Below are 26,842 nucleotides of genomic sequence, written 5' to 3'. Positions count from 1 at the left end.
GAACTGTGGCAGCCATTCTGTGGTTCAGTCTGAAGAGATGGAGCTGCAAGTACACTGTAACTGTCTTCTCAAAGGAGAGGATTTTCAGAAGTCCATAAATCAGCATATTTGACAAAAACTCTACAATAAAGGACATTTTTAGGGGATTTCAAGAGGGTGCAGAGAGGCAAACAGCCCTCCTACTGTCAAGGTTCTCAATGCTCACTTCTGGTATTGGTCGCTGCCAGAGGCGGGATACCCCCACTTGATATGCTACCCATCTGATCCAGAAGGCAGTTTATGTACATCAGATTTTAAACTTGGTCCATTTGAGATTTCTGCTTCAACTTCTTTGTTTTCATTTTTAATGGGGGCGGGGAGGAAAGGAGAGTAAGTGCAATAGGAGGAATGGGCAGAGTTGTTCTCACATTCAAGGTTTGCACAACGAGTTTGATTTTGATGAGCAAACAAAGGGCAACATGGTCTGGGCTGTGAGAGGGGAAAAAATCTCTGCATCAGCCTTGTGAATTGCTTGAAGGGAAGAGACAAGAAGCAGGTTTCTAAGGTACCATCCTTGTTTTAAAAGAGGCAAAGCAGCCTTGCAGGTGGAGCTGGGAATCAGGCAGACCGTGTTCTCTTCTCAGCTCCCCTACTGACTCTCTGTCTGAACTTGGGCAAGTCATTCCATGTCTATGCCTTCATTTTCTCTTCTGAAAAGTGACCTTACCTCAAAGAAAGACCTTTGGAGAAAATACTTTACCTTGATGCAGACCCTACAAGTTAATTGTTTCAACTAAAATACGCAACTTCAAGGTTCTGAAAAGGTTTTAGGATGAGAGCAGTACTCCATGGCCATTAACGTATAGAAGAACCAGGGACAATTGTGTTAGAAAATATTTTAATGTTCACAATGAGCCAAAAACCAGGTCTTTCAGAATTGATCACTTCCTACTTAGAAAGCTTTTAAGCCCTGACTTGCCAGCCCTCCTAGTATCCAATTTAAAAACCCTGGGGAGCAGTTATCTGCCAGATCAAGAAAAGAAAACATCCTAGGAGTTCAGTGTGGTCATGAGTGTATAATAACTGTATCCAGCAGTGCACAGGTATGTATAGGGTTAGAATCTACTGCTTTATGGGTCACAACCCATCCCTCCCTATTTCATTTTCACCTGAAATACTGCAATCAACCAGGTGGCACCCCACCTATTTCTATATAACAGCCTGCAAAAATGTGAACAATTAGATGGTACAAGGGAGGTATTTCACTATAAAACATTATTCTCTGTACTTGGATTTCATCACCACTATCATACGAGTTTCCTGAGAAGAGGAAAGAAAACTCTTCTAAATGTCCTTCTCTTGGACTAAGTTGTTCCTGACACTCATCTGATTCTTGTTTTATTTGTATGTTTTTCAAGAGATGAAAGTGAACAAGCAAGGAACTAAGAAGTGGTGCTTTTTACCAATTTGGATTTGGTACAGGATATGGCCAAAAGTTATTACCATACAGCAGGGTAGATTTGATTTAAATCAAATCGATTTAAATCATGAGTTAAATCACGAGTCAGGAAGACTCCATTTAATCATGGATTTCTAGATTAAAGTGCATGCTTGTTGGTTGTTATAACCTTAATACATATTCTTCACAACTCAGAGCTAGATGTAGTTTTCATTTTTTAGAAGGTACACACTATACGTTTTTAAATCGTGATTTATTTTGAAAACTTTTCAGATTAGTTTTACAGCTATATCAGAAAATTAATGATTGTTTGGTTATTTCATTTACCAAAGGAATTGAAGCAAATATTTATAAAGTCATTGGGAGGTGGACTATCTCCAATTCAACAGGTTAATCACTAATATTTGGAGGATTTTCTTGCCATGCTGTATTAGGAGGAGATCACCACCAGACAGACAATTAAATTGTTTTATTTAACTAAAACAACAACGACATTAAGTATTCTGGATTTTTTTTTCCATAGCAAACATGTAATATTTTAACAAAACAAGCATATGTCCCCTTGCTTTTCACATTTATCTCCAGAGTTCTTCTCCTTGTCCAGATCTATTCTGCCCCCAACAATCTTCTATTCATTGAACTTTTTGAAACTTTGCAGTTTTAGAGAGAGGTAAGGGATTGACTCTGTGTACGCACATTTGCAAATAGGGTTGAGGTCTGTTATATGTTGTTAACAAGCATGTTACCTCTGGAGACACTAATCCACAGTTTGAGAACTGCAAAACTAAGCATCTCTGATGGTATCTTCTAGACTGAGCACTGAGTCCCATTGGGTAGATAGAAAGATTAACCGAAATAATCTATACAGAAGCCCCTGGAACTCCATAAGATTGGGTCCCTAATCCATGAACTATTGGAACTCATTTACAAAACTTTTCTTAAACATTACATGAATATATTGTCTCATACTATAGAATTAGAATTTATAATTCCTATTCCATGATGAGATAGTTTTAATTAAAACACATTATAGCTCAAAGATATCTTTAGCTAAAATGCTTTTTGAGGAAAAAGACATCAAAAATCCGATTTAAATTTAAAAAAATCCATTTTTTTAAAATCACCGATTTTTATCCACCCTGCCATACAGTGGTTTGTAGCCTCCAGGTAAAGCAAGTTGGCAGTCTCAATGCAGTTCCTACTGAACAGATGTCCCCATGCCAGAGCCACCACAAGTGCTTCTCTCTTTAGCAGTTTCATCAGAGAAGCCACAGACTATATAGGCCAGGCAGACGTATCCTAGGCAATCCCACAGGTCAGGGCTGATACATGATCAGACTGGTGCTCGAGGAAGCTTGCAATTCTGCCACTGCACCCGTTTCTGTGGGCTGTTTAACTGGGCAGCACCTTCCACTGCCATGAAACTGAATATTTCTGAAAGAGGGTTGTAGCCATGTCAGTCCCAGGACATCAGACAGACAAGGTGGGTGAGGTAATATATATTTATTGGACGAACTTCAGGTCACCTGCAGAAGAGCACTGTGAAGCTTGAAAGCTTGTCCTCTCACCAACAGAAGTTCGCTCAATAAAAGATATTGCTTCACTCACCTGGTCTCTTTATTTCTGAAAAAGGCATGTAACCCAGGAATCACAAAACTCATGGCATGTACTGGTCAGAGACTGATTCAAATGCAGACGGGAGCCCTTGACCACCAGTGATGTCCAAGGGTAATGCCATGGTGAGAAACCTAGTCTGCTCCTGAACAGCTGGGATTCCAAGCAAGGTGCAATCTATGGCTCTCTCTCATCAGTCACTAGCTAGTAAGTGCAAAAGATATTAAGCCATCCCAGCCTAGGAACAGCTCCATACTGGAATAGACCAGAGGTCCAAATGGTCCACTACCCTTTTTCTGACAGTGACCAGTAGCAGCTGCTTCAGAGGAAGGCATGCAAACCCTGCAGTAGGCAGATGTGGAGTAATCTGCCCCACATTAGACCTCATCCTGGCCTCTAACAGTTAGAGGTTGGCTTAAACCCTGAAGCATGCTGTTTAACATCTCTTCCAAAATGTATAATTAAGTAGGATTACTCTGGATAGTCTTAATATTCATAAGTGTACAATCCCTTTTTGAAACTTTGCTAAATTCTTGGCCTCAAATCTGAGTGCTGAAAGGAAGAAACAAGCTCCCCTTTATCCACTCCCCATCACTACAGATCCTCCTAGCTACTGTGTGTGTGTAGTCTGCTTTTCTATCTTTATCCCAGCTTCTGCGTTCAGAGCCATGTCCTCCCCCACCCCCGACCCCCTCACTCCAGTGAAGTTTTAGACTGTTTCTCTGGTACTGCCAATAGTTTTTACAAACTTGTTAATTTCGCTAAGCACAAGGTGATGGGCGTGCAGGTGAACAGCTTTGTCAGTTTCACTCTGCCACTGCTGATGGCCAAGCTGGTTCTTTCAAACACTGGTACAGGCTCCTTCATTTAAAAATAAACAAGTCCACCAAGCAATTATTTATGTTTTCTGAATAATCTTGTAACATACTGGGTGCAGGAAGAAATTATTCAGAAGTATGGTGGGGTGTCTTTAGCACTAAACAAGAAGTCGTTCAATACTAAAATTTTTAGTGGGACAATCTTCAGTGCTAAAATGAACCTGTCAATAAGTCCACCACCAACTACGGTTAAGGAGACTTGTAGAAGTACTTGTTTTTTTAAATAAGTTATTTCCACCTCTTCTCAAACATTTCATACTGGGATCTCATGCAATCAGATACCAGAGATGGCCTTTACATACTAGACTAGTGGAAATCAGAATTCTGAGTGAGTCAGTCGGTTAGCAAGTCTCCACTTTAATACCAAGGCAAAATGTATTGCTGGATCCCTAGAGGTCCTGGGGCGGGGGGGTCACCCATAACACACAGAAAGCACCCCAAGCAAGGAAAATGAAAGCACTGTAAACGTGAGACAGGCACAAATGAGAGGAAGATAGAGTGCTTGTGTCTGAGAGAACGTGTCTTTCCAGCTGCAGAGAAACCTGGGCAAATATGTTCAAGTGTTTTGCACTGTGCAGCTGGAGAGCAAGGATAGGAAATGAGCCTTGCTCATCAAAACAATGCAGTATGAGGCTGTATGATGGGCTCACAAAATGAAAGGCAGGTTTGGAATTGTTTGATGAGAGACCAGGAACTGTCATTGCAAGCCAAACACCTTTCCCTATCACCTTCCACTTCAGAAACTCAAAGCTACTAGCAAGTTTTACTTTACACATTTAAGCAAACATCAGACCACGGCAGCCCGTATTCCTTGGTCTACAGAAACTCTCTTGGGTGTCTTACTGTGCTGTAGCCATCATTTCAGTTGTCTTTGTTTATATAATCACACCTGCGTTTTGGAGTTAAAAAAGTGTCTTTTCCACTTCTAGTCGCTATAGAAATAAACCCATGCAAACAGTAAAAATGCACTGTATGCAAACAAAGCATTTTTTTGATAGAGAAGCCAAGTATGTTTGTACAGTACCTAAATTCTTCAGGCAAACAGTTGCCTAAGTGCAATTTTACCCAGAGAATGACCATTATTAAATTTAATATGGAGCATAATCTGCAGCTTCAGAGCATGAATTGTGTTGTATACCAGGGCTTTGGAGCTGTGCTCCAGCTCCAGGCAAAAACCTGCAGCTCCACTGCTCCGGAGCTGCTCCAAAGCCCTGTTGTATACAAATATCCCATTTAAGATACGTTCATGTCAGTCTCCAAAATCATTAGCTCATCTAACTCTAAAAGGTTTCCAAGACAGACCATAGATCAATGTTGGTCCAGAGAATGGGTTATTCACCTCATGCCAACACTTTGTTTCCAGCTTGTTGATCAGATTAAAAGACAGCTAAAAACCACAGTAAATTATTTCTTTTTACTGTTCAACATATTTAATTGCTATACCTGCCACAGGGATGTTATGTGATCATAACTGGGAAGGAAGTTGGAGGGGAAGTATGCCACAAGACCATCTGTCTAGTAAGATGTGGTCAATGCCATGAAAGTTTGAAGACATCTGCTCTAATCCAGGCCTTCCCAAAGTTCCACTGCCAAGCTCTGCAGTATTACAGTCACATATTTCTGCTTTTAAGGTGAGTTTCTCTACCTGTTGCTGTACTGAAGAGCCACAAAAGTATCAGGGAAACTGGCTGACTGAAAAAAGTAGCAAGACAGGCTATCCAACGCACAAAATCCTGATCTCCTTAATGGGCTGCTTGTACAATACATAAACATTTTAAAAAGTAGTGATTTTGATCTGGTCAGATCGTTTCAAATACTAGAGGATTTATTCTAGATGTGTATACAATGAAATAAAGAAGACAGACACTGCTAAACATAATTGTGCCTTTACCCCAATATGCCAAACAGTAGTGAAATACTGTCAAATGTATGCCTGTACACAGTATTAATTTCAGGATATCATAACAACAGTCTCTTGAATGGGGGAGGGTAAGAGGAGATGTACATGTAATAACTAGGATTTCTGGTTCCAGCAGCTACTGTTAAAACACATGTGGTGCTGCTAAATGCAAAGAAAACACTCAAGTATGTTAAAAGTCCATTTTAATTTAAAAAAAAGTCAGTCATTAAAGAAAATAATCCTTATACCATATTATAGAAATATATGTAAATGAAGTCACATGTCTGAGTAAAATCTGTGAGTCAGAATAAGCAAGTTAAGGCTCCTTACTGTGATTGAAGTGCTTTGAGGCAGAAATACACCTCCTCTACATTCTGTAAATATACAAGTGCACACAGCAAGATCCATGCAAAAGTCAGGCACCGAAGTCAATTTTTAAGAAATAATAAATCTCATTTTGTCTTTAGCATATAAGCATAGGGATGCACGACCATTTAGGGGCAAGGAAAGGAAAACTATCCCTATTGTGTAAGAAACAGTCACTGAAGCAACTACAATTCCTGCTCAGAGAAAATAAACAGCCTCTCATGGGATAACATGCGAGTCACTCTGGGGTACACCTGAGCGCTTAAGACTTGGGCTTATCCTCAGAGCACAGCGACCTGGATGGACAGGTAACATTAAAAACAGCATCCTGGTGATCAGTTATCTGCAGCTCACTAACAGGTTGGGCAGCAAGCAAGGAGGGGGATGCTCACAACAGTCTAACAACTGCAAATGTCAGTGTGTGGGTCCTGCCCAGAATCACCAGCGGCTACCAGATCCGGCAAGGACCAGCCCCCTGAGTGCCCGCTCCTGCTCTCAGAGCTCACAGGTCCCACCCCCACCAGAGCTGTCCTGGCCCAGCCACAGGCGCCTGAGGTTACATAACAGGCAGGGTTTCCTTACCTCCGCTCAAAGCCGGCCAGAAACCAAGGCAGGTCTACGGGGACAACAAGCAGCAGATCTTGGCTCCCAGCCCCCCCCGTGTCACGCCTCAGAGATTTGGGAAGGTTGAATCATGACACAGACACGGGCACCACCAGGTGTCGTCACCAGAGCGGCCCCCACCCCTGCTGCCTGCGGGCCCACAAGCAGCTGTCTCCCCGTGCAGCTTAGGAAGGGATGACATCATCGGCCAGGCGGACACCGGGGACCCCAAAACATCCCGCCCCGCTGGCAGCCCTGCCCCCCCCACCCCCACCCCGGGGACGGCAGGGCCTGGGTGCAGCTGCGGGGGGGAGGGGAGACTCCTGCAGCCCCCCGCAATGGGAAGTGCAGGGGATGCCGCTGGGTGGCCCCTCTCCCCCCTATGGGTGGGGGCTAGGAGAAGCCGCGCCCCGTGGGTGGGGGGCAGCCGCCCCCCGGCCTCACGCGCCCCTCACGACAGGGAGACCCCCCCCCGAGTTCCAGGGGCCCCAGGCTCTAGCGGGGGGGCGGGATGAGGGCCCCCCCCGGGGGTTAGACCCCCCCCGAGTTCCAGGGGCCCCAGGCTCTAGCGGGGGGGCGGGATGAGGGGCTCCCCCAGCCTGCAGGGCGCCCCCGGGGGTTAGACCCCCCCCGGGTGACAGCGCTGGCTGCCCAGGGCGGGCCCCCCAGGACGGGCGTGAGGCGGCGGCGGCGGCAGCCCCCGCCCGGGTCGCCCCGGCCCCGCCCGCCCCTCACCAGCGGCTGCATCTCGGCGCGCACGGTGGGCACCTGGAACCGGTCTATCTCCTCCATCATGGTGCCGGCGGGGCGCTCCGGGGCCGGGGTCGGGCGCCTCAGTGTCGCAGGGACGCGCCCGCCGCTCGCTGCTCAGGCGGCTGCTGCTGCTGCCTCATCCCAGCCAGCCGCGCTGCCGGGGTGACTCAGCCGCGCCGCTTCCGGGTCCGGGACCCGCCGCCCCGCCTCTTCCTGCATTATTCATGAGACGCGCCCGGCCGTCCTGCGTTATTCATGAGGGGGCGGGGACAAAACTCATAAATAATTCATGAGCCGGCCCGAGAGCCCGGATGGGAAGAACGCCCCGCCCCTCCCTCCGTTGGGGACTTCCCTTCCGGCGGGGTGGGACGTACCATTCTCTCCCCTCGGGGGGGAACCCCGCAGCCCATTCTGAATGTGGATTGGCAGAGAGGGACTTCCGGCCCGTTGCCATAGATACCCGTATCAACTTCCGGCAACTGGTTGCGAGCGGGGAAAGGAGCGAGCGAGCCGGGGTCGGAGACTTGGAGCCCGGGGGACTGTTGCCGCCATGCCGCCTAAGGTGCCGTACAAGAGCCGTCAGGTAAGTGCCAGTCCACGGGGTAACCGTGTCACAGCATGACATCATCGCACCATCACACCGCAGCATGACATCACTGATCTGCCCCTGACGTCACCTCACCGTCACACCTCAGCATGACATCACTGCTCTGCTCCCTGACGTCACCTCAGCGTCACACCTCAGCATGACATCACTGCTCTGCTCCCTGACGTCACCTCAGCATGACATCACTGCTCTGCTCCCTGACGTCACCTCAGCGTCACACCTCAGCATGACATCACTGCTCTGCCCCCTGACGTCACCTCAGCGTCACACCGCAGCATGACATCACTGCTCTGCCCCCTGACGTCACCTCACCGTCACACCGCAGCATGACATCACTGCTCTGCCCCCTGACGTCACCTCACCGTCACACCACAGCATGACATCACTGCTCTGCCCCCTGACGTCACCTCACCGTCACACCACAGCATGACATCACTGCTCTGCCCCCTGACGTCACCTCACCGTCACACCGCAGCATGACATCACTGCTCTGCCCCCGACATCACTTCATCATCACACCATAGCGTGACATCACTGCTTTGCCCCATGATGTCACCTCACCATCACACCACAGCATGATATCACTGCTCTGCCCCATGACATCACCTCACCATCACACCACAGCATGACATCCCTATTCTGCTCCCTGAAGTCGCCTTACCATCACACCGCAGCAAGACATCACTACTCTGCCCCTGATGTCACCTCACCATCACACTGCAGCAGGACATCCCTGTTCTGCCCCCTGACGTCACCTCACCATCAAACCACAGCAGGACATCCCTGCTCCACTTGTTGACATCAGCTCACCATCACACCACAGCAGGACATCCCTGCTCTGCCCCCCTGACATCATGATCCTCACCATCACACCACAGCAGGACATCAGAGGTCTATTCCATGACATTGGTACCTTACATCACATGACATCACTGTTAATTCACATCACCGTGACATGCAGTTACACCATTTTATCACTCTCTCATTGCAGCACATCATTACTTTTCACCATTAAATCTTAGAGCTACAGCCTAATATCTCAATTGTCATCAGACAAAGGCTTTCTGGCTTCACACCATTAAGGTTTTGTCTGCACTACCACTTATGTCGCTATAACTTATATCATCGCTCAGGGGTATGAATAAACCACCCCCTGAGCAACATAAGTTACGCCAACATAAGCACCAGAGAGGTTCTCCCACCAACATAGCTACCACTGCTCATTGGGGGTGGATTAAAATAAGTCAACAGGAGAGCTCTCCCATCACTTTAGAGTGGCTATAGTAGAGATCTTACAGTGGCACAGCTGCATCAGTGCAACTGTGCTGCTGTACTCTCAGTGTAGATATAGCCTAATTCACTGTGCTGAAGCATGACATCCTGCTCCCGATATTTACATCAGCACACTGCATCGTGATATCTGTGTGCCACAGAATGACACCAGCATGCCAGAGACAAGGCAGGTGAGATAATATATTTTATTAGACCAACTTCTGTTGGTAGAAATTCCAGAGAGAAAGCACCCATGAATTTTATTTTTTTTGGAAGCAGATTCAGGGTGTTCCCTGTGACGAGGTGCCAACATTGTAAGGACAAGAGCAACCAATTTGTGCCACTCAAAGAGAAGTATTAACTCCTCTCAATTCCTTCAGTTGGCTTTAAAGCTAAACCTTCCAGCTTGTCCTCACCTGAGCTGGAAGAGGATTTTAGCAAAACATTCCAAAACACAAACCAAGGAACCCTTAAGTTACAATTCGTGTTCCCCAGCCAGAAGTCCACCAAGGTTTTAGCCCCTGCGTATGTAACTTAACTGTCAGTATTCAGGAATTTAGAGAGATAAGGTGGATCAAGTAATATCTTTTATTCAACCAACTTCTGTTGGTGAGAGACAGAAGTTGGGTCAGTAAAAATATTACCTCACCCACCTTGTCTCTCTAATATCTTAGGATCCACATGGCTACAACAAGGCATATAGTATTCAGGAATCGACAATCAATAGCTTCCAACATTTGAACTTCCATTGTTGTATTCAGCGTTATTGTAGCCCTGTACATCTTTTTTGTCCTGCGACTATGGGTGTGTTAACAGGCAACTGCACTTCAAATGGTCCCTTAGAATATGTGCTAACTACTTATGCTAAACCATCTGTTCGACCTTGTATTTAGCTGTGAAACTTTCCCTAGTACGTTTCCCAGACCTGATGAAGAACTCTGTGTCCTTCAAAAGCTTGTGTCTCTCACCAACAGAAGTCAGTCTATGGCCTTGGCTACACTTGCAAATTTGCAGCGCTGCAGCAGGGTGTGAAAACACACCCTCTCCAGCGCTGCAAATTGCGGCAGTGCAAAGCGCCAGTGTGGTCAAAGCCCCAGCGCTGGGAGCGCGGCTCCCAGCGCTGTATGTTATTCCCCACAGGGAGGTGGAGTACGGACAGCGCTGGGAGAGCTCTCTCCCAGCGCTGGCGCTTTGACTACACTTAGCGCTTCAAAGCGCTGCCGCAGCAGCACTTTGAAGTGCAAGTGTAGCCAAAGCCTAAGAAAAGATATTACCTCACCCACCTTGTCTCTCTGACATTTGAACGGTCATCCTCCCAATGATGTCATCTCCCAACAGGGGAGAGCTGTTTTTGTCTGCTCCCTCTCTGGTCTTCATTGGCCCCACACTCTGCTTTCTTCAGAAGCCAACTGAGTCTTGCTGGGAATTAAACCTGGACAATGGAAGTTAGGAGCCTAAATACCTTTGAGGATCTGGGCCTTAGCTCTTATCTTTTCTAGTCAATTAGTGGTGAGGCAACTCAACTGATTCCCAGGTATCAAGAATCTCTAATGCTCATTTGCTTCCCAAAAGAGAGCGAGAAAGGAATTCAAACCAAGGTTGCAATATGGACAGACAAAGTAGATATACTGTATTCACTGTGCTCTCCAATTTACTTGCTTAGAAAAATGGTAAAAGACAAAAACATCTTATCACCTGTGGGTGAGCACTTTTCACAAAGCAATACCCTCTAGCTGGCCTCTCAGTCCTGGTTCTGAAAGGCAATCTGCAGGACACCTTCAAAAGATGAGCCTGGGAGCTTAAATTCATAACTTTGCTAGATATTAAAAATCACAGACTGAACAGAGACACTGGATTTATGGGTTATTACAACAATCTGTAACCCACTAACAATGCCCTCCTGCCAAGCTGCTCCCCCTGCCCGCCTTTCTTTTCTCACTATGACTGGAGAGTTGTTAATGGACCACTTCACCTTGAATGGACCCTTGAAATACCTGTTAAGTTAACTACTTATGCCAAACAACCTGTTCCACCTTGTATTTAGCTGCGACACTGAGTAACTTTCCCAAACCTGAAGAAGAGCTCTGTGCAAGCTCAGAAACTTCTGTCTCTCACCAATAAAGTTGGTTCAAAACGATGTTACCTTACCCACCTTGTCTCTCTAAAGACAGAAAAAAGCCAAAACAAGAGAATCTTTCTTACTCCATTTGTATCATATTTGCTCACTTAATCAGCCCACATACAACAGAATGAGTATTTCGACTCTCCTAAAGTATATACTTCCCAAAACACGAGACCACTCAGTCACACTCCCATCGTTCGCTGAATCAGGGAAGACCAGCTCTAGTTTGTTCCACACCACTGGCTTTTGGAGTTTTGCTTTACCTCATTTGTAAATCCTCTGAACTGCCCTGTCCAAGATGTAGGCAAAACTTCCACCATCTCTGCAACCATCTAAGCAGTAGCTGTTCATGAGAAGATTGTTTTTATTCCCACCTTCACCAGCCAACTCTTCATTTTAGAATAGCTGACCCGCACGTAGACAGAAAGCAGATAGGAGTAGCCGGGATACTTCTGAGATCAGCCTTATGTACCAGATTCTGATACATTTAGTTTGAATAGTACCTTAGCTTTTGAATAGTCCCATGGAAATCAATGGGACTATTACCTGGAGCAAGGTACTACTCAAGGTGAGTAAAGGTAGTGGAATCTAGTTCTTCTTAAATGCTGACAATGTGTCCAGTGCTGTACAAGACAAACCAGGGCCCCAGTCTTCAAGGGTCCACCACGCATTTGGAGGTTTGAGGCCAAACTCAGCTCTGACCTGAGGAACTTATAGTTAAAGCTGCGATTTAGTCAAGGAGGTCACAGCAGTCACGGATTCTGTGACTTTTCCGGACCTCTGTGACTTCTAGAGCCTCAGGAGGAGGAGGTGGGACTGTGCCTCCCTGCCCTGCAACAGAGCTGGCTAGAGCCAGGACCCTTCAGCCCCAGCCCCACGGCATCTGCTGGGGCTGTGCGCCCCAGCCCAGCAGCTTTCGCTAGGAGCTGGACCAGGGTGCAGCTTCCCAGGGCTGTCCCCACACTCCCCACCCCCCACTTTGGCCGGGGTTTGGTGGGAGCTGCAGTTGGGGCTTCGCACCCCTGTCCAGCAGCTGTGGCCAGCTCTGGAATGGGGGCTGTGTGCCCCCTGTGGCTGTGCCCCCTGCTGAGGCTGCTGGAGCCAGGGCTGTGCCCCCTGCCATGGTGGGGGCTCAGCCTGTCAGTGTCCCCCCTACGCCCAAATGAGACTCCATCCCTCCCCGCTAACTAGCCTTGCCCCCCACCCCTCGTTATTTTTATTTAAGTAACAGACAGGTCAGGGGCTCCATGAATTTTTGTTTATTGCCCATAACCTGTTCTCAACTTTTACTAAAAATAACCGGGATAAAATCTTAGCCTCACTCATAGTCTAAAGCCCCAATTCAGTAAGTGACTCTGAGCCCATGTGGAGCTACAGTGACTTCATTGGGGCTCCATGGAGGCAGAGGGACCTGTCCACATGCAGGGTGGTGCAGATTGGGACTTAAAACCTGCACCTGCATTATTGAAATCAGTGGGAGTTTTGCTTCTGACTCCAGTGAGACGTTATAGCAGTCGCCATTGTCCACTTGTTAATTTTCAGACAAGCCCCTTCATGCTTTCTCCCAGGCTTCTCATCAGGCGTCGAAGAAACTCCCCATAAGCATCTGCAAAACTAACTCATTACCCTCCTCACAACTCTCCTTAAAACGCCCCTCTGCTGTGAAGCCTACATCAGTTAGGCAGCTGTTGTGCTGAGACCAGTCTGTCCTGTTGACCTGTATGATCTCATTGATTCCTTGTACTCTCCTGCTGGTTCGTTCCTCTTAATCCATCTGTTGTCTCTTGTCTTATACCTAGATTGTAAGCTTTTTGGAGCAGGGCATTTCTTTTTGTTCTGTGTTTAAACAGCGCCTAGTTCATTGCGGGCCTGGTGTGTGACTGGAACTGCTAGGCACTATGGTACTACAAATAAATAATAGGAACTTCCTGGGTAAGAGGTAATATCTATTTATGACATTTCTAATACAGCCAATATTACTAACTAGTAATTAGCAAGTCCTAAAGGGATCTGTTATCCCAACATTCAGAATTTAAGATCATGCTCAATCCCAGATAATTTGAATATTTCTGCTAAAGTCATCATTAAAATAATTATTAATAATAACAAGATGAACTATACTTTTCAAAACCTGGGTTAAAATGCTGGCTCTGAAAGTGACTACATTCCTTTTGTTTTTACAATTGCTATTTAAATAGTTTCAATAACTTCTAACAGTTTAGTTATACTAATAAATATTTGTCAATCTGTCCTGCAGTGTCTTAAGAGTGTATGTATCAACCTCAGGGCTGACTGTTAAGAACCAGGGCACAAACCCCAAATTGACGGTGAGTGAGTGCTATACTTAGACTGCACCAGTCAATTATCAAGTTTAATCTCCTCAGGCACTCTAACAGCTTAAACTTGCACTCCCAGACAGTCCCCTTATGTACTCCGATCAGTCTTGTCACCCAGGTAAGCTTACCTGTGTGATAGATGATCCCTTACACCAAGTATCACAGCAATATTCAGGTTGCTTCCAGTCCCAAAGGACCCGTCACTTATCCCAGGTCAATTGCACTTTAGATCTCACACCCAATAAAATGCTTGTAGCCAATCCTATAATAAACTATATCCAGATTTATTAATAGGCAAAGGAAATTATAGTTATTTACAAGGTTAAAGCAGGTAAATGACAAATGAGTTCTAATCTTAAGTTTAAAAAAATAACAGAAGCTTCTATAATAAGCAACCTCTGTATGTCCTTTACGGCTAACCCAGGCTAAGCACTGGAGATCTTTTGCTGATGCCTAATGATCCTGACCCCCAGAATCCATGCAGCATAAAGATACAGTTCCTCCTTGTTACCAGTTTTTATTCCCTCCCCCACCCCTACCCCTCCTGCTTTGAGCTGCAAACTCAGCTGATGGGAGGAATTCACCTGCAAGCCTCATCTTTTGGGGGCAGGGGAGAGTAAATAACAAAGTCCTTTGTCCTTATTAACATTCCACTCTAGTCTGTCTGGTGTTGACGAACACTCCCCACCCCCTTGTCTGTCAGGGCATAAAACCTTCTGTTGGAGACCAGCATTTCTCACTAGTTAATGTCTCTTTCCTGTCTGGTGATTTACACAGTAACAGAGGTTTGCAATGCGAACCTTCCAATATTACCTTATAATGTATGAGACAGCTGTTATAAGTGAGATTAATGCAGGGAGCAACTTACAAGCATTCCATAAAGGCGAAACACTAAACATTCAGAGTTCTAATATCTATTTTAACAATACTAGCACACGTGAGCCAGACTGATCTCACCTATGTATTTGTCAGTATTTAAATGAGGTCCGGGAACCTTGGCATGAGCGAGCACCTGGTCTGCCAGTGTCACAAGATTGTCATTGTTTTAAATGTTTTGAAATGTACAGTTTTAGATTCATATTTTATTTGAAAAGCCAAGGAGATGTGCTGCAGTGACATTCATTTTATCTTGGGGTTCTTGGATATCATAAACTGCTTAAGCTCTTCTGGTTTTTATGATGTCTCAAGCAACCTTCAGGAGCATCATACTTAGTCTGTCCTATAGAGGCCGCATGATTATGAATTTTGATGGCCATTGCACACGCTTCTGTCTGGAATATCCTTGTTGTGAGGGAGCTGGATGGCTCAGATGACTGTTTCTGGAATAAAGAGATCTAGTTTGATGGCTCAAATCCAGTTTATGTCAGTAGTGACTAGAGCCATGGTTCTGGAGTGAGCTCTTGTAGGTGAACACCTGTGCAGAACTCACCACAGTAACAGGCCCAGATTAATTACTAGCTGAAGACTGGTGGCCTATGTGAAATGAGGTTGTGGGTCAAGGTCTAATTCCCAGTTCGTGTCAATGAATTTCTATTGAATACAAATGGGCAAGGTCCTGAGCCTTCAAATCCTCTCATGTCCCCTTAACCAGAAAGCAAGGCTGCCTGCTAACCTGTAGTCTTGCCTCCTGATGTTGTGTCTTCATTCCATCTGCTGTCTCCATGTGGACGTCACTTCTCCTGAAAGCTCACCGCTGTCCCTTCATCTCAGAAGCTCCATCGTCTCCCTGTCACCTTAACCAGCCTAACCCCTCAGATTTTTCATCATTGACCACCCTGTCCTTGTTACACTTTCCTTTTCGGCCCATTCCCCCAGCTCAGATGACCCCTTTCATTGTCAGGTTCTTCCTCTTCCCCTCATTTCCAGGCCCTCCTTCACTCTCCCATATCTGCTCCACCTTACAAAAGGCATATGATCAACTTTTCTCTCCCTGCAGGGTGCAGTTATCTACCATTCCTCTGGCCCCATCCTCGCTCTGCCTTCTTCTCTGACTTTTGTGCCTGGCTCTTCCTCTCCCTTTATCTCCTCATCCTGATGACTCCAACATTGATATCAATGCCGTTTCTTCCGCTGCCTCTCACTTCACTTCTGTCAGCTTCTCCTTGAGTCTCCGGCTCTGGATGGACTTCCCCACTCTCTTGGATTGGATTATGATTCTAATGGCCAGTTTGCCATCAGGCATACAAGCAACGGGCTTCAATGTGAACCATTTGACTTGATCTGAGTCCAAATTAAAAATGCCTTTAGGCCATTCTCCTTGTATGTGTGTTCTTTAATAGGGGTGTGTACATGAGTATGTTCAAAATTATAAATAATTGTGAATGGGTAGAGTGTTGTGCTCTTGATGCACTTATTAATAATAATTACATATATTTTATACTTCTATAACCTGCTCAGGGGATCCCAAAGTGCCCTACAAACTGTTACATCTGTCTTGTGAGCTACAGTAGTAATATTGAACCCATTTTACAGATGGGGACAGAGAGTCACAAAAAGATTAATGCCAACTTCACCCACAACCCTAACTGAAGTCAGCAGAAGTGTCAGGCACACAGTACCTCTGAAAATCAGACCCTAAGCTTCTCAAGCAAGACCCAAAATTAGAGCACACTTTTGAAAATTTTGACCAATGTGACTTGCCCAAGGACACAAGTCAGTGGCAGAACTAGGAATAGAACCAAGGGGTCTCTACTCCGAGTCCTATGCAGAGTCCATTTAAAAAGTAGCCCAAATGTCTCAGATTCATAAAAGTTTATTTAAAAAATGGAAATCAAATAATTTAAAAAATTATGAAAAAATAGGTCTAGATTTCTCATTCATAGACTTGTAGGACTGGAACGGACCTTGAGAGCTCATCTGATCCAGTCCCCTGAACTCAAGGCAGGACTAAGTATTATCTAGATGATCCCTGACGGGCGATGGCTAAACAAAGAAAAAGAAGTAGTGAGAGGCAAAAAAGCATCCTTTAAAAAGTGGAAGTTACAGCCTACTCAAGAAAATAGAAAGGAGCATAAACTCTGGCAAGTGAAGTGTAAAAATATAATTAGGAAGGCCAAAAAAGAATTTGAAGAATAGGTAGCCAAAGACTCAAAAAGTAATACATTTTTTTAAAGTACATCAGAAGCAGGAAGACTGCTAAACAGCCAGTGGGATCACTGGATGATCGAGATGCTAAAGGAGCAGTCAAGGACGATAAGGCCCTTGCGGAGAAATTAAATGAATTCTTTGTATCAATCTTCATGGCTGAGGATGTGAGGAATATTCCCAAACCTGAGCGATTCTTTTTAGGTGACAAATCTGAGGAACAGTCCTAGATTGAGGTGGCATTAGAGGAGGTTTTGGAACAAACTCATAAACTAAACAGTAATGAGTAATCAGGACCAGATGGTATTCACCCAAGAGTTCTGAAGTAACTCAGATGTGAAATTGCAGAACTACTAACTGTGGTTTGTAACCTATCATTTAAATCAGCTTCTGTGCCAGATGACTGGAGTGGCTAATGTGATGACAATTTTTAAAAAGGGCTCCAGAGGTGATCTTGGCAATTACAGACCATCAAGCCTGACTTCAATACTGGTAAACTGGTTGAAACTATATTAAAGAACAGAATTGTCAGGCACATAGATTAACATGATTTGTTGGGGGAAAGAGTCAACATGGTTTTTGTAAAGGGAAATCATGCCTCGCCGATCTACTAGAATTCTTTGAGGGGGTCAACAAGCATGTTGACAAGGGGGATCCAGTGGATATAGTATACCTAGATTTTCAGAAAGCCTTTTACAAGGTCCCTCACCAAAGGCTCTTAAGCAAAGTGAGCTGTCATGGGAGAAGAGGCAAATTCCTCTCATGGATCAGTAACTGGTTAAAAGACAGAAGACAAAGGGTAGGAAAAAAGGTCACTTTTCAGAATGTACTGGGTCCAGTCCTATTCAACATATTCAGAAATGATCTGGAAAAACAGTGAGGTGGCAAAATTTGCAGATGATACAAAACTATTCAAGGTAGTTAAGTCCAAAGCAGACTCCAAAGAGTTACAAAGGAATCTCACAAAACTGAGTGCCTGAGCAACAAAATGGCTGATGAAATTCAGTTTTGATAAATGTAATGTACATGGGAAACATAACTCCAATTATACATATAAAATGATTAGCTGTTACCACTCAAGAAAGAGATCTTGGAGTCATTGTGGATAATTCTCTGAAAATATCCACTCAATATACAGCGGCAGTCAGAAAAGCAAACAGAATGTTTGGAATCATTAAGAAAGGGATAGATAATAACACAGAAAATATATTGCCTCTGTGGTTAGATGTTGATAGATGTTTGGCTGCGTGTGTGTGTTCCCTCTGTGTGCCCTCCATCCCTGCACAGACAGCTGGCACAGCAGATCTCGAGCGAACCGCCCAATCACCACAAGATCTGTTAAGGGACGAAGGCACCCAGCCAGGTTTATTGTCGACAAAGCACAGTATTAGTATCCCGCAGACTCTACCGGACCACTAATACATGTATGCCCCTATCAATGGATCAGCTCAGTGAACGACGGGACTTTCCGTTCCTCCCTAGGTTAGACAAAGATACTCCCTCTGAGGTACATCTTTATACCCTGATACAAACAAGTTAGTACTGCCCTTCTGACATAGTTAGTTACTGCCCCCTGACGTGGCTAATTATCACCCATTACCTTGTACATATTGGTTCAATCAAAACATCTTTATTACATAATGTCATCCTGACCTTATTTTTTAGGAGGGGTCAGTATGTTCCTGTTATCCTTGGGGAATGTTTTTGTACCATTCTTGATACTGGGATGTTCTGGTACCACTTGATACTGGGATGTGTTTGCATGAGTACTATGTGACTAGCACTTCTTAGGAATGTGTATTTTTGCAATATCAGCCCTGTTCTTGGCAGATTCTGTGAGCAGGAGTTGCCTCATACCAGGCATCTGATACAAGGGCTTATGTCTCAGGCTCTCTTCCTACTACATTCCCCTGCTTTCTGTCTTTTTATGGGGAGGATGTGTACCCATCGTCCCAGAGAAGCATAATGCATGGACTGAAGATGGCCCAGTGGGCTAAACACTGTTATGTGGCCATGTGAAGGGGTGAGGGAAACCCCATCTAGTGCGGAGTGAGTTTACCCCGTCGTTCAAACTGCCCTGGGTCTCCAGGGAGTAAGACCTAAGGGCAGGAGTCCATAGAGATGCCCTGCTGTGGCTCCATGGAGCCTGAATGGCATTGTGATAAACTGATACAAACCAAAAGGCATTGGGAAGGCCGTCTTGGGGCGAGAGTTCAGTGTCAGGGGGATTTGCCAATATCCCTTAATCAGGTCAAAGATCAAGAGGAACTTGCCCCCCTCTCACCTTCCACCCCCAGACGTTCCAAGAGTTCATCTATTGATGGCGTGGAATAGGCATTGAAATGGGAGATTTCATTCACTTTCTGGAAATAGATGCAGAAGCATTCTGAGCTGTCTGGTTTCAGTACCAGGACAATTGGGCTTTGCCATTTGCTGTGCGCCTCCTCTATTACCCTCAGGTTCAACATAGTTTCTAATTCCTTCCACGTGGCCTCCCACATCTTCTGAGGCAGGGGCCTATGGGGGTTGTGTACCTTCTGACTGGGGATGGTGACAATACAATGACTTGTAATTGCTGTTCGCCACGGACAGGCTGATAAGTCATCGGGGAAATCCCACAGTATGCCCTACAATTGCTTGTGTTGGGCGTCAGGCCTGCTCCCATTGCCAGTGGTCTGGCCTCCAGAGAGTCATTAATGAGTGGTCCCAGCTCGGCTCGGGTGAATAGGGGTTGAAAAGTAGGCTTTCTCTAGCCTTCCAGGCCTTTAGCAGGTTGGCATGATATATACTAGTCATCCGCCATTGTCCCAGTAGTCGAACCACATAATCAACCGGCCCGACCTGATGAGTGACCTTGCCATTTAGCCAAGAGCTTGGATTCAGCCAAGGGCAATAGGAGCAGAACCCGGTCTCCGAGTTCAAAGTTCCGTAAGCGGGACCCCTGGTTCTATTGCTGCACCCGAGCCTGCTGTGCTTCCATCAGATTCTCTTTTGTGACGTTCCCAAGTGTTTGGAACCATTCCTGCAACTGCAGTACATGATGGGCTGCTCCCTTCGCCCGAGTCTCCTGTTCTTCCCATCCCTCTCTGAGGAGGTCAAGGATCCCCCGGGGTTGCCTTCCATAGAGGAGTTCGAAGGGAGAGAACCCCATTGATGTCTGGGGTAGCTCCCGTATGGCGAATAAGAGAGCAGGAAGTCAGGCATCCCAGTGGCAGGGATCTTCCTCCACGAATTTCCGCAGCATGTTTTTTAGTGTCTTATTAAACCTTTCCACCAAACCATCCATTTGGGGGTGGTACAAAGAGGTTTGGAGGACTTGGATGTCTAAGAGGTGGCACAGCTCGGCCATTAAACAGGAGGTCACAGTGCCATGATCAGTTAGGATTTTGCGGGGGATTCCTACTCAGGTGAAAACCTTCACAAATTCTGCTGTGATTTTAGGAGTTGTGGCGGCCCATAAAGGGATAGCCTCGGGATATCGGGTTGCATAATCCATGATAACCAGGATGTAGCGGTTGCCCAACATGCTCTTCTCCAGGGGACCTACCAAATCGAGCCTACACCCTCGAAGGGCATCCCAACCACAGGGAGTGAGCAGATTTGGGCTTTCGGCACCCCCTTCGGCCCAGTCCGCTGGCACTTTGGGCATGAGTCACAAGAATCCCTCATTTCCCGGTGAATGTCTGGCCAGAAGAACTGTCTTGCTACCCTCTGGAGGGTTTTTTCCCTTCCCAGGTGTCTGGCCCAGGGTACTGAATGGGCTAGGTGTAAGAGGTCCCTGTGCAACCTCCGGGGGTCCAACAGTTGTCGTATTACCTCATGGATCTGGGGTTCTTCAACCACTCAATAAAGGCGGTCCTACCGTATCTCGAAGTGTGGTCGCTGGGAGGTCTGGGGAGCATCCTCCTGCTTCTAGTCTTTAACTATGGCCTGTTCCCAGGCTTGGCTAAGTGTTGAGTCCTCCCGTTGTTCTCAAAGGAAATATCTATCAGACTCAAGTTCGACTTGGGTGTTGTCTGTTGAAGGGCCTGTCTGAGTGGGAGATACAGTCCAGGTTCCCTCTTATGAGAAGGCCCTTCCCCCGGATCCTTGTCCTCATCGCTGAGGAGCCCCCTTGGCGCTGTCTCATCACTTTCTCCTGTCGGCGGGTGCTGGGCGCATTCCTGTAAAAGATCTCGGAACCAGGGCCATTAGCGTCCTAGGATAACTGGATAGGCTAATTTAGGGGCCAGGTCCACCTGCAGGGCTGCGTGTTGGTGAGAGATCTCTAATGCTACCTAGGAAGTCAGGTAGGAGTGCACATCCCCATGGATGCACTGTAAGTGAATTCGAGATCCTGCTGGTTCGAGATCCGGGATCAGTTCGCTCCAGATGAGGGTCTGACTACCTCCAGAGTCAATCAGGGCCACCGTGGGTGTCCCATTTACATGCACAGAGACCCCACGCTTCCCAGGTGCTTTCTTCCGGGCTTATGGGCTAGCTACCCACACCTGTCCATAGTTGCAGTCCATATAGGGGCAATCTCGTCGCCATTGCCCCTCTTGACCTCACTCGTAACAGCGTTCGCACACCTCACCAGCTGGCAAACCTTCCCTCATTAGCCCGGTTCCTGCCTGAGGATCTTCATCCCGTTGGGATGAGACTTATGTGGTTGTCGTCCTCAGAGTCGGGCCTGGGAGGTAGTTCAGGGTCTCAGACCGGCGTAGAGAACCTCATGACTTGGTAAGTCGTAGCGGGAGGCTGGATGGTAGGGCACCAGCGTCAGATCCCACTGGGTTGGTGGCCGGACTGCCTCCTGGTCGTAATAAAGCCATCTGTTCCCCGAGCCTCTCCTGCTGGGCTTGCTGCTGGGTGACGAGTTCACGGATCATCTGCTGTTGTTTATTGGCAATTTGCTGTTGCTGGCTTTCCAGGAGCCACTTCAAAACCTTTTCTGATTCCATCTTGCAGTCTGATAATTTATTGGGCAGCGAAGTACCACTACCTGTCGAGGGAAAACCCATTCCCCCCTACCGAGGATTTAAGTATGGGCCTCTCGGCAAGTCCTGTTTGCTTCCCACATTCTCCACCATGTGTGACGGGGTGGAGGAAATCCCATCCAGTGCGGGGTGAGTTCACCGCATCCTTCAAGCTGCTGTCTGTCTCCAGGCCGTGAGACCTAAGGGCAAGAGTCCATAGAGATGCCCTGATCCGCAGGGCGTTAAGGCCCACTGGACAGAGTCTATGGAATCGCATTGTTCCACAGGGCAATAGGGTCATGTGACCTATGTCCCTTCTCTCCCGGCCAGTAAGGCCTAGCGGCCAGAATCTATAGGGGAACCCTGGGGTTTGCAAGGCAGTAAGGCCCAATGGCCAAAGTCAATAGAGATACCCTGGGTCTACAGGGCAGTAAGGCCTATTGGCCAGAGTCATTAATGATCCACTGGGTTCGTCGGCAGCCGGGTCTAGTGGCCTGCGTCAATGGAGATACCACTTCGGGTATGGCTGTATGACCTAGCTGCCAGCATCAAGGGGGATACCCCTGTGGGCGTGGCTGTATGGCCTAGCAGCTGGAGCCGCAGAGTCACCTTCTGCATGCGGCTGTGGGCCCCAGCAGCCAGAATCAACAGGGTAGCCCTTTGGGTGGGACCGCATGGCCTAGAGGCTGGAGCCAATAGGGTCACCGTCTGGGCACAGCTGTATGGACTAGTGGCCAGAATCAATAGGGTAGCTCTCTGGGCAGGGCCTAGCGGACGGAGTCAATAAAGTTGCCCTCTGAGCGGGGCTGTATGGTCAGGTGGCTGCTTGGAGGGGGGAGATTTGGGCCATCACCCAGGGGCGGGGGGCCAGGTAGGGGGACCTGGACCCTCCCTGCTCCACCGGGTCCCAGCCCAAGGGCCTTGCAGTGGCGAGGGAGTCTGCCACTGGGTTAGCGGGGATCTGTCCACAACACGCTGATCAGCCTCAGGACAATGGCTTGTCCCGCCCTGTGCTACTTCCTACCTTGTCACTCCAGTCTGTGATCTGTGCTTCTTTGGGATGTCTGGGTTTTTCGGCTGGTGCAACTCCCTGTAGCTTGGACCTCCCTGGGGTGTCCACAAGTAGCTGGGTGGGTCTCGGCACCTCTGGCTTCTGCAGTCCGGGGCTCCAGTGGTTCCTGGGCAGGAGCCAGCAAGGAGCGTCCTTCTTTTCCGGTGGTTAGCCCAGACTAAGCCGGGCTACTCCCTCTTATACTGCTGCTACACCTGGAGCATGCCCGGTAGGGACGTGAGGGCGTGGCTTCCTCTACCCACAGTGAGGAGTTAACCCTTCCCCCATCCAGTGCGGAGTGAGTTCACCCCGTCACAGGCCACCTTTTCATTTACACATTCATGCCCCATTTGTTCCTTAGTTTGCACATTCCCTCATACGACTGATGGACAGATTTTATTTTCTAATTGTTTTTAGTTTTTTATTGTGGACCTGGGAGTGTTAGCCCCGGGCGCATGACTGAGGTGTGAGGTGTAGAGCTGTGCTTTGCTAACCTGTGGGTGATGTGAGGAGGCCTTTATACTTAGTTGGTGGTTGATGAGATGAGCTTTAGTTCCATCTTGGTTGTATTTCCCTAGTTTGTTTATGAGAAGGTTATGTGAGACGGCATCAAAAGCCTTACAAAAGTCAAGATATCTCACATCTACCGCTTCTACCCTATCCACAACGCTTGTTATCTTGTTAAAGAAAGCTATGAGGTTCGTTTGAGATGATTTGTTCTTGACAAATCCATGTTTACTGTTATGTATCACCTCATTTTCTTCAGGGTGTTTGCAAATCGATTGTTTAATTATTTGCTCCATTATCTTTCTGTGTGCTGAAGTTAAGATGCCCGGTCTATAATTCCTTGGTTATCCCTATTCCCCTTTTTATAGACTGGCATTATATTTGCCCTTTTTCAGTCCTCTGGAATCTCTCCCATCTTCCATGACTTTTCAAAGACTTTTCAAATGGCTCAAGATATCTCCTCAGTCAGCAACTTGAGTATTCTAGGATGTATTTCATGAGGCTCTGTCAATTTGAAGACATCTAATTTGTCTCATTGACAGGATATTAACAGGCACTCTGGTGTGACCTTTGCCAGATCCAGAAACCTCTCAGCTTTGTAGTTCTAGCATCCTATACAGGGCTGGCTCCAGGCACCAGCAAAGGGCGGCCAATGGAAAGGGGCAGCACGTCCAGGTCTTCGGCGGCAATTCAGCAGTGGGTCCCTCAGTCCCTCTCTTCCTCTTTGAGCTGCTGCCGAAGTGCCGCCGAAGAGGAAGAGAGGGAGCGAAGGACCCGCGGCTGAATTGCCACCGAAGAATGAAGCGGCACGATTGAGCTGCCGCCGATGTGCCGCCGATCGGCTTTATCTTTTTTTTTTTTCCCCGCTTCGCTGCTTGGGGTGGCAGAAAAGCTGGAGCCGGCCCATATCCTATAGCCTTGTCTTTTACTGTGAAATGCACCCATTTCTGACAAATATACATGCTGATGATCGGGCCTTGATTAAAAGCAGGATTTAACCAGTTTCTTAACTGGTGCTGGAGACAGTTTTTCTTTGTCCACACTTACAGCTAAACTGTATCCAGAACCAGTTCAGCTGCACTTTTTGTCAACACCTGATGTCAGCAATGGGTAATATTCCCAATGTAGGCAAGGCTTATGAGTTTGGACAGCAAGATGTTTCTCATTACCCTAGAGGCACAGGCTTGTGCCCATTGATGTGTAAGTGGGTTTTTTTCTATCCAAGTAAATTGTCAATGAGAAACTAAGAGGGTTTTTCCAGAAAACACAAGCAACACTCAAATGTGTTTTCTTTTGTTCCCTGCAGAAGTGCCTGTTGGCCCGAAAGATGCACTAAGCCATTCTTGTTATGTAAAATGAACACTCAGGTTAGTGTTTCTCAAAGAGCAGATTAAAAAAACTAGTTGGCAAATAGCTGTTAAATTGGCATCCATATTGTGTGTAAATTGATGTCTGCTGCAGAGAAAACCAGAAGTGGCCTTGCCTCCCTTTGCTTTATTTCAGTGCTCATTGTATCACACAGTCCTTCACTATGGAGGCTGCTGACATTCAAAACAAGACTAAGACGCTAGTAGGAAATTACTAGATGGCTTTGCTGAAATGTCAACCTCAGCTCCCTTTAACTGCCTCCTTGCTGAAAGCTGCCAATGACTTTGTTCATCTGTTATGTCAGATTACATGCTAACCTGTGTGCTCTGCTTCGGGGAAAGCAGGAATGATAGTGTCTGTGCTCTGGAAGATAAAAGTAAATTTAGCAGGAGGCACATTTGGATTGCTAAATTGTGAAGTCTGATCACCTAGTGGTTGAGAATGAGTGTGTGTAAGTGTGTGTGTGTGTGGGGGGGGGGTGGTTAAAGAGAGGGCACAGGCATATTTTATAATCTCAAAGAAAGGCGGGGTCTGGCATTACCCTCTGATTGGTGTTTCATTAGTTCATGAGCAATTTCCAGCACCTGCAAGCTTGTTTAGAGTAGCTGGCAACGTGACCAATCTGCCTAAGCCTCACTCCAAGTTCTTCTTCGAGTGCTTGCTCATATCGATTCCAATTAGGTGTGCGCACGCCGTGTGCACGTTCGTCGGAAGATTTTTTCCCTAGCAACACTTGGTGAGTCGGCTGGGCGCCCCCTGAAGTGGCGCCGCTATAGCGCCGAATATATACCTCTGCCGACCTAACGGCCGTTCAGTTCCTTCTTACCGCCCGTGTCGGTCATTGGAACAGTGGAGCGCGGCTTAGCTGACCTCCACCTCCCTAGCTACTCGTAGTTCTCTCGTTAATTCTTCTGTATATAGTTCAGATTTATATAGTTGTAGTTAACTTTGTTTGTTTATAGTATAGCCCACTTTTAGGCCTTGGGCACAGCACAGGGAGGAACTTTACCCTGCTCAAGGGTTAGCAATGCTCCCAAGGGGTTGTGAGCTACAGATTAGGTCTAGTGTTTATGCTGGGGTCAGCAGCAGGAGCTACCCTGTGTCAAGAAGTGTTCTCCTCAGAGTAACTATCAGGTGCACCCACCAGCATAGGCTATTGTGGGAAGTCTTGCCCTGGCTGATGGGATGGGGCCTTCAATGACATCACTGTGCCCTCTCACTTGGACAGTCAGGGCAAGATTTTGTCCTTGAATGTCAAGAGTGAATGCTCTTCTTTCTGAAAGGTCTGTGCAGCTGCCTCCTTCCCTGTGAGCCACAAGTCAGTGTTGGGTTTTGAGCAAATGCTGCCCCTGTGAGCAGATCTCTGCTTTTTAGGACACAGCAAATGATCTACCCACTACCGCCACCACCAGCAATAACCAATAAGAAGTGATCTGCAGGTGGGAATAAACAGTTTACAAGCAAAATATAGGAACATAAAAAAGACAGTATTGTCAGCTGTTGGCTGCTCGCTCTGTGTTCTCTCTGCACGCTGCACTGGCTCTGGCCAGATAGCCTCTACAGCAGGCTCCAGTCATATTGTCCAAGAAGACCACAGGCTCCATTCAGTAGCGAAGGCACTCTGCCAGGTTTATTGCTGACAAAGCACGGTACTAGTTCCCCGGATCAGTGTCTACAGGTACACTAGCACATGTACGCCCGTGACAATGGACCAGCTCTGTGAACGGTGGTACTTTACATTCCTCACTCAGCTGGACAAAGACATCCCCTTTGTGACCCCTCTTTTATACAATGATACAAACAAGCTATGTATCGCCCCTATGATGTGGTTAGTTACCATCCTTTACCTTGTACCTGTTGGTTCAATCAAAACATTTCTATCCATCACCCTGTCATCCTGACCTTATCCTTAGGAGGGGTCAATGTGTCCCTGTATCATCTTTGGGAAGTGTGTTTATACCATAAACTTGTATTGGGGTGTTCTG

The 26,842-nt window shown here is 46.8% G+C and overlaps 2 protein-coding genes across 6 annotated transcripts in view; one reads left to right on the top strand and one right to left on the bottom strand.

Moving 5' to 3' along the window:
- The window catches only part of FAM219A (family with sequence similarity 219 member A), a 138,320-nt gene extending 130,414 nt beyond the window's left edge, over positions 1 to 7,906 (bottom strand). For 2 of the 3 annotated variants that reach the window (XM_039543629.1, XM_039543630.1), the window contains exon 1: positions 7,535 to 7,906. In XM_039543629.1, coding sequence (XP_039399563.1) covers positions 7,535 to 7,594 — 60 coding nt within the window. In that variant the 5' untranslated portion in view covers positions 7,595 to 7,906. The remainder of the gene's footprint in view (positions 1 to 7,534) is intronic. The other variant, XM_039543631.1, reaches the window with a different exon arrangement.
- DNAI1 (dynein axonemal intermediate chain 1) overlaps positions 7,893 to 26,842 on the top strand; it is a 305,324-nt gene continuing 286,374 nt past the window's right edge. For 2 of the 3 annotated variants that reach the window (XM_039543627.1, XM_039543625.1), the window contains exon 1: positions 7,895 to 8,135. In XM_039543627.1, the coding sequence (XP_039399561.1) occupies positions 7,968 to 8,135 (168 nt within the window). In that variant the 5' untranslated portion in view covers positions 7,895 to 7,967. Of the gene's footprint in view, positions 8,136 to 26,842 lie in introns of all 3 variants that reach the window. The other variant, XM_039543628.1, reaches the window with a different exon arrangement.

Source organism: Mauremys reevesii, linkage group 6 (assembly GCF_016161935.1).
Source record: "Mauremys reevesii isolate NIE-2019 linkage group 6, ASM1616193v1, whole genome shotgun sequence".
Lineage (NCBI taxonomy): Eukaryota > Metazoa > Chordata > Testudines > Geoemydidae > Mauremys > Mauremys reevesii.
The sequence above is the reverse complement of the archived record's forward strand: the minus strand, read 5'-3'. Positions and strand labels throughout refer to the sequence as shown.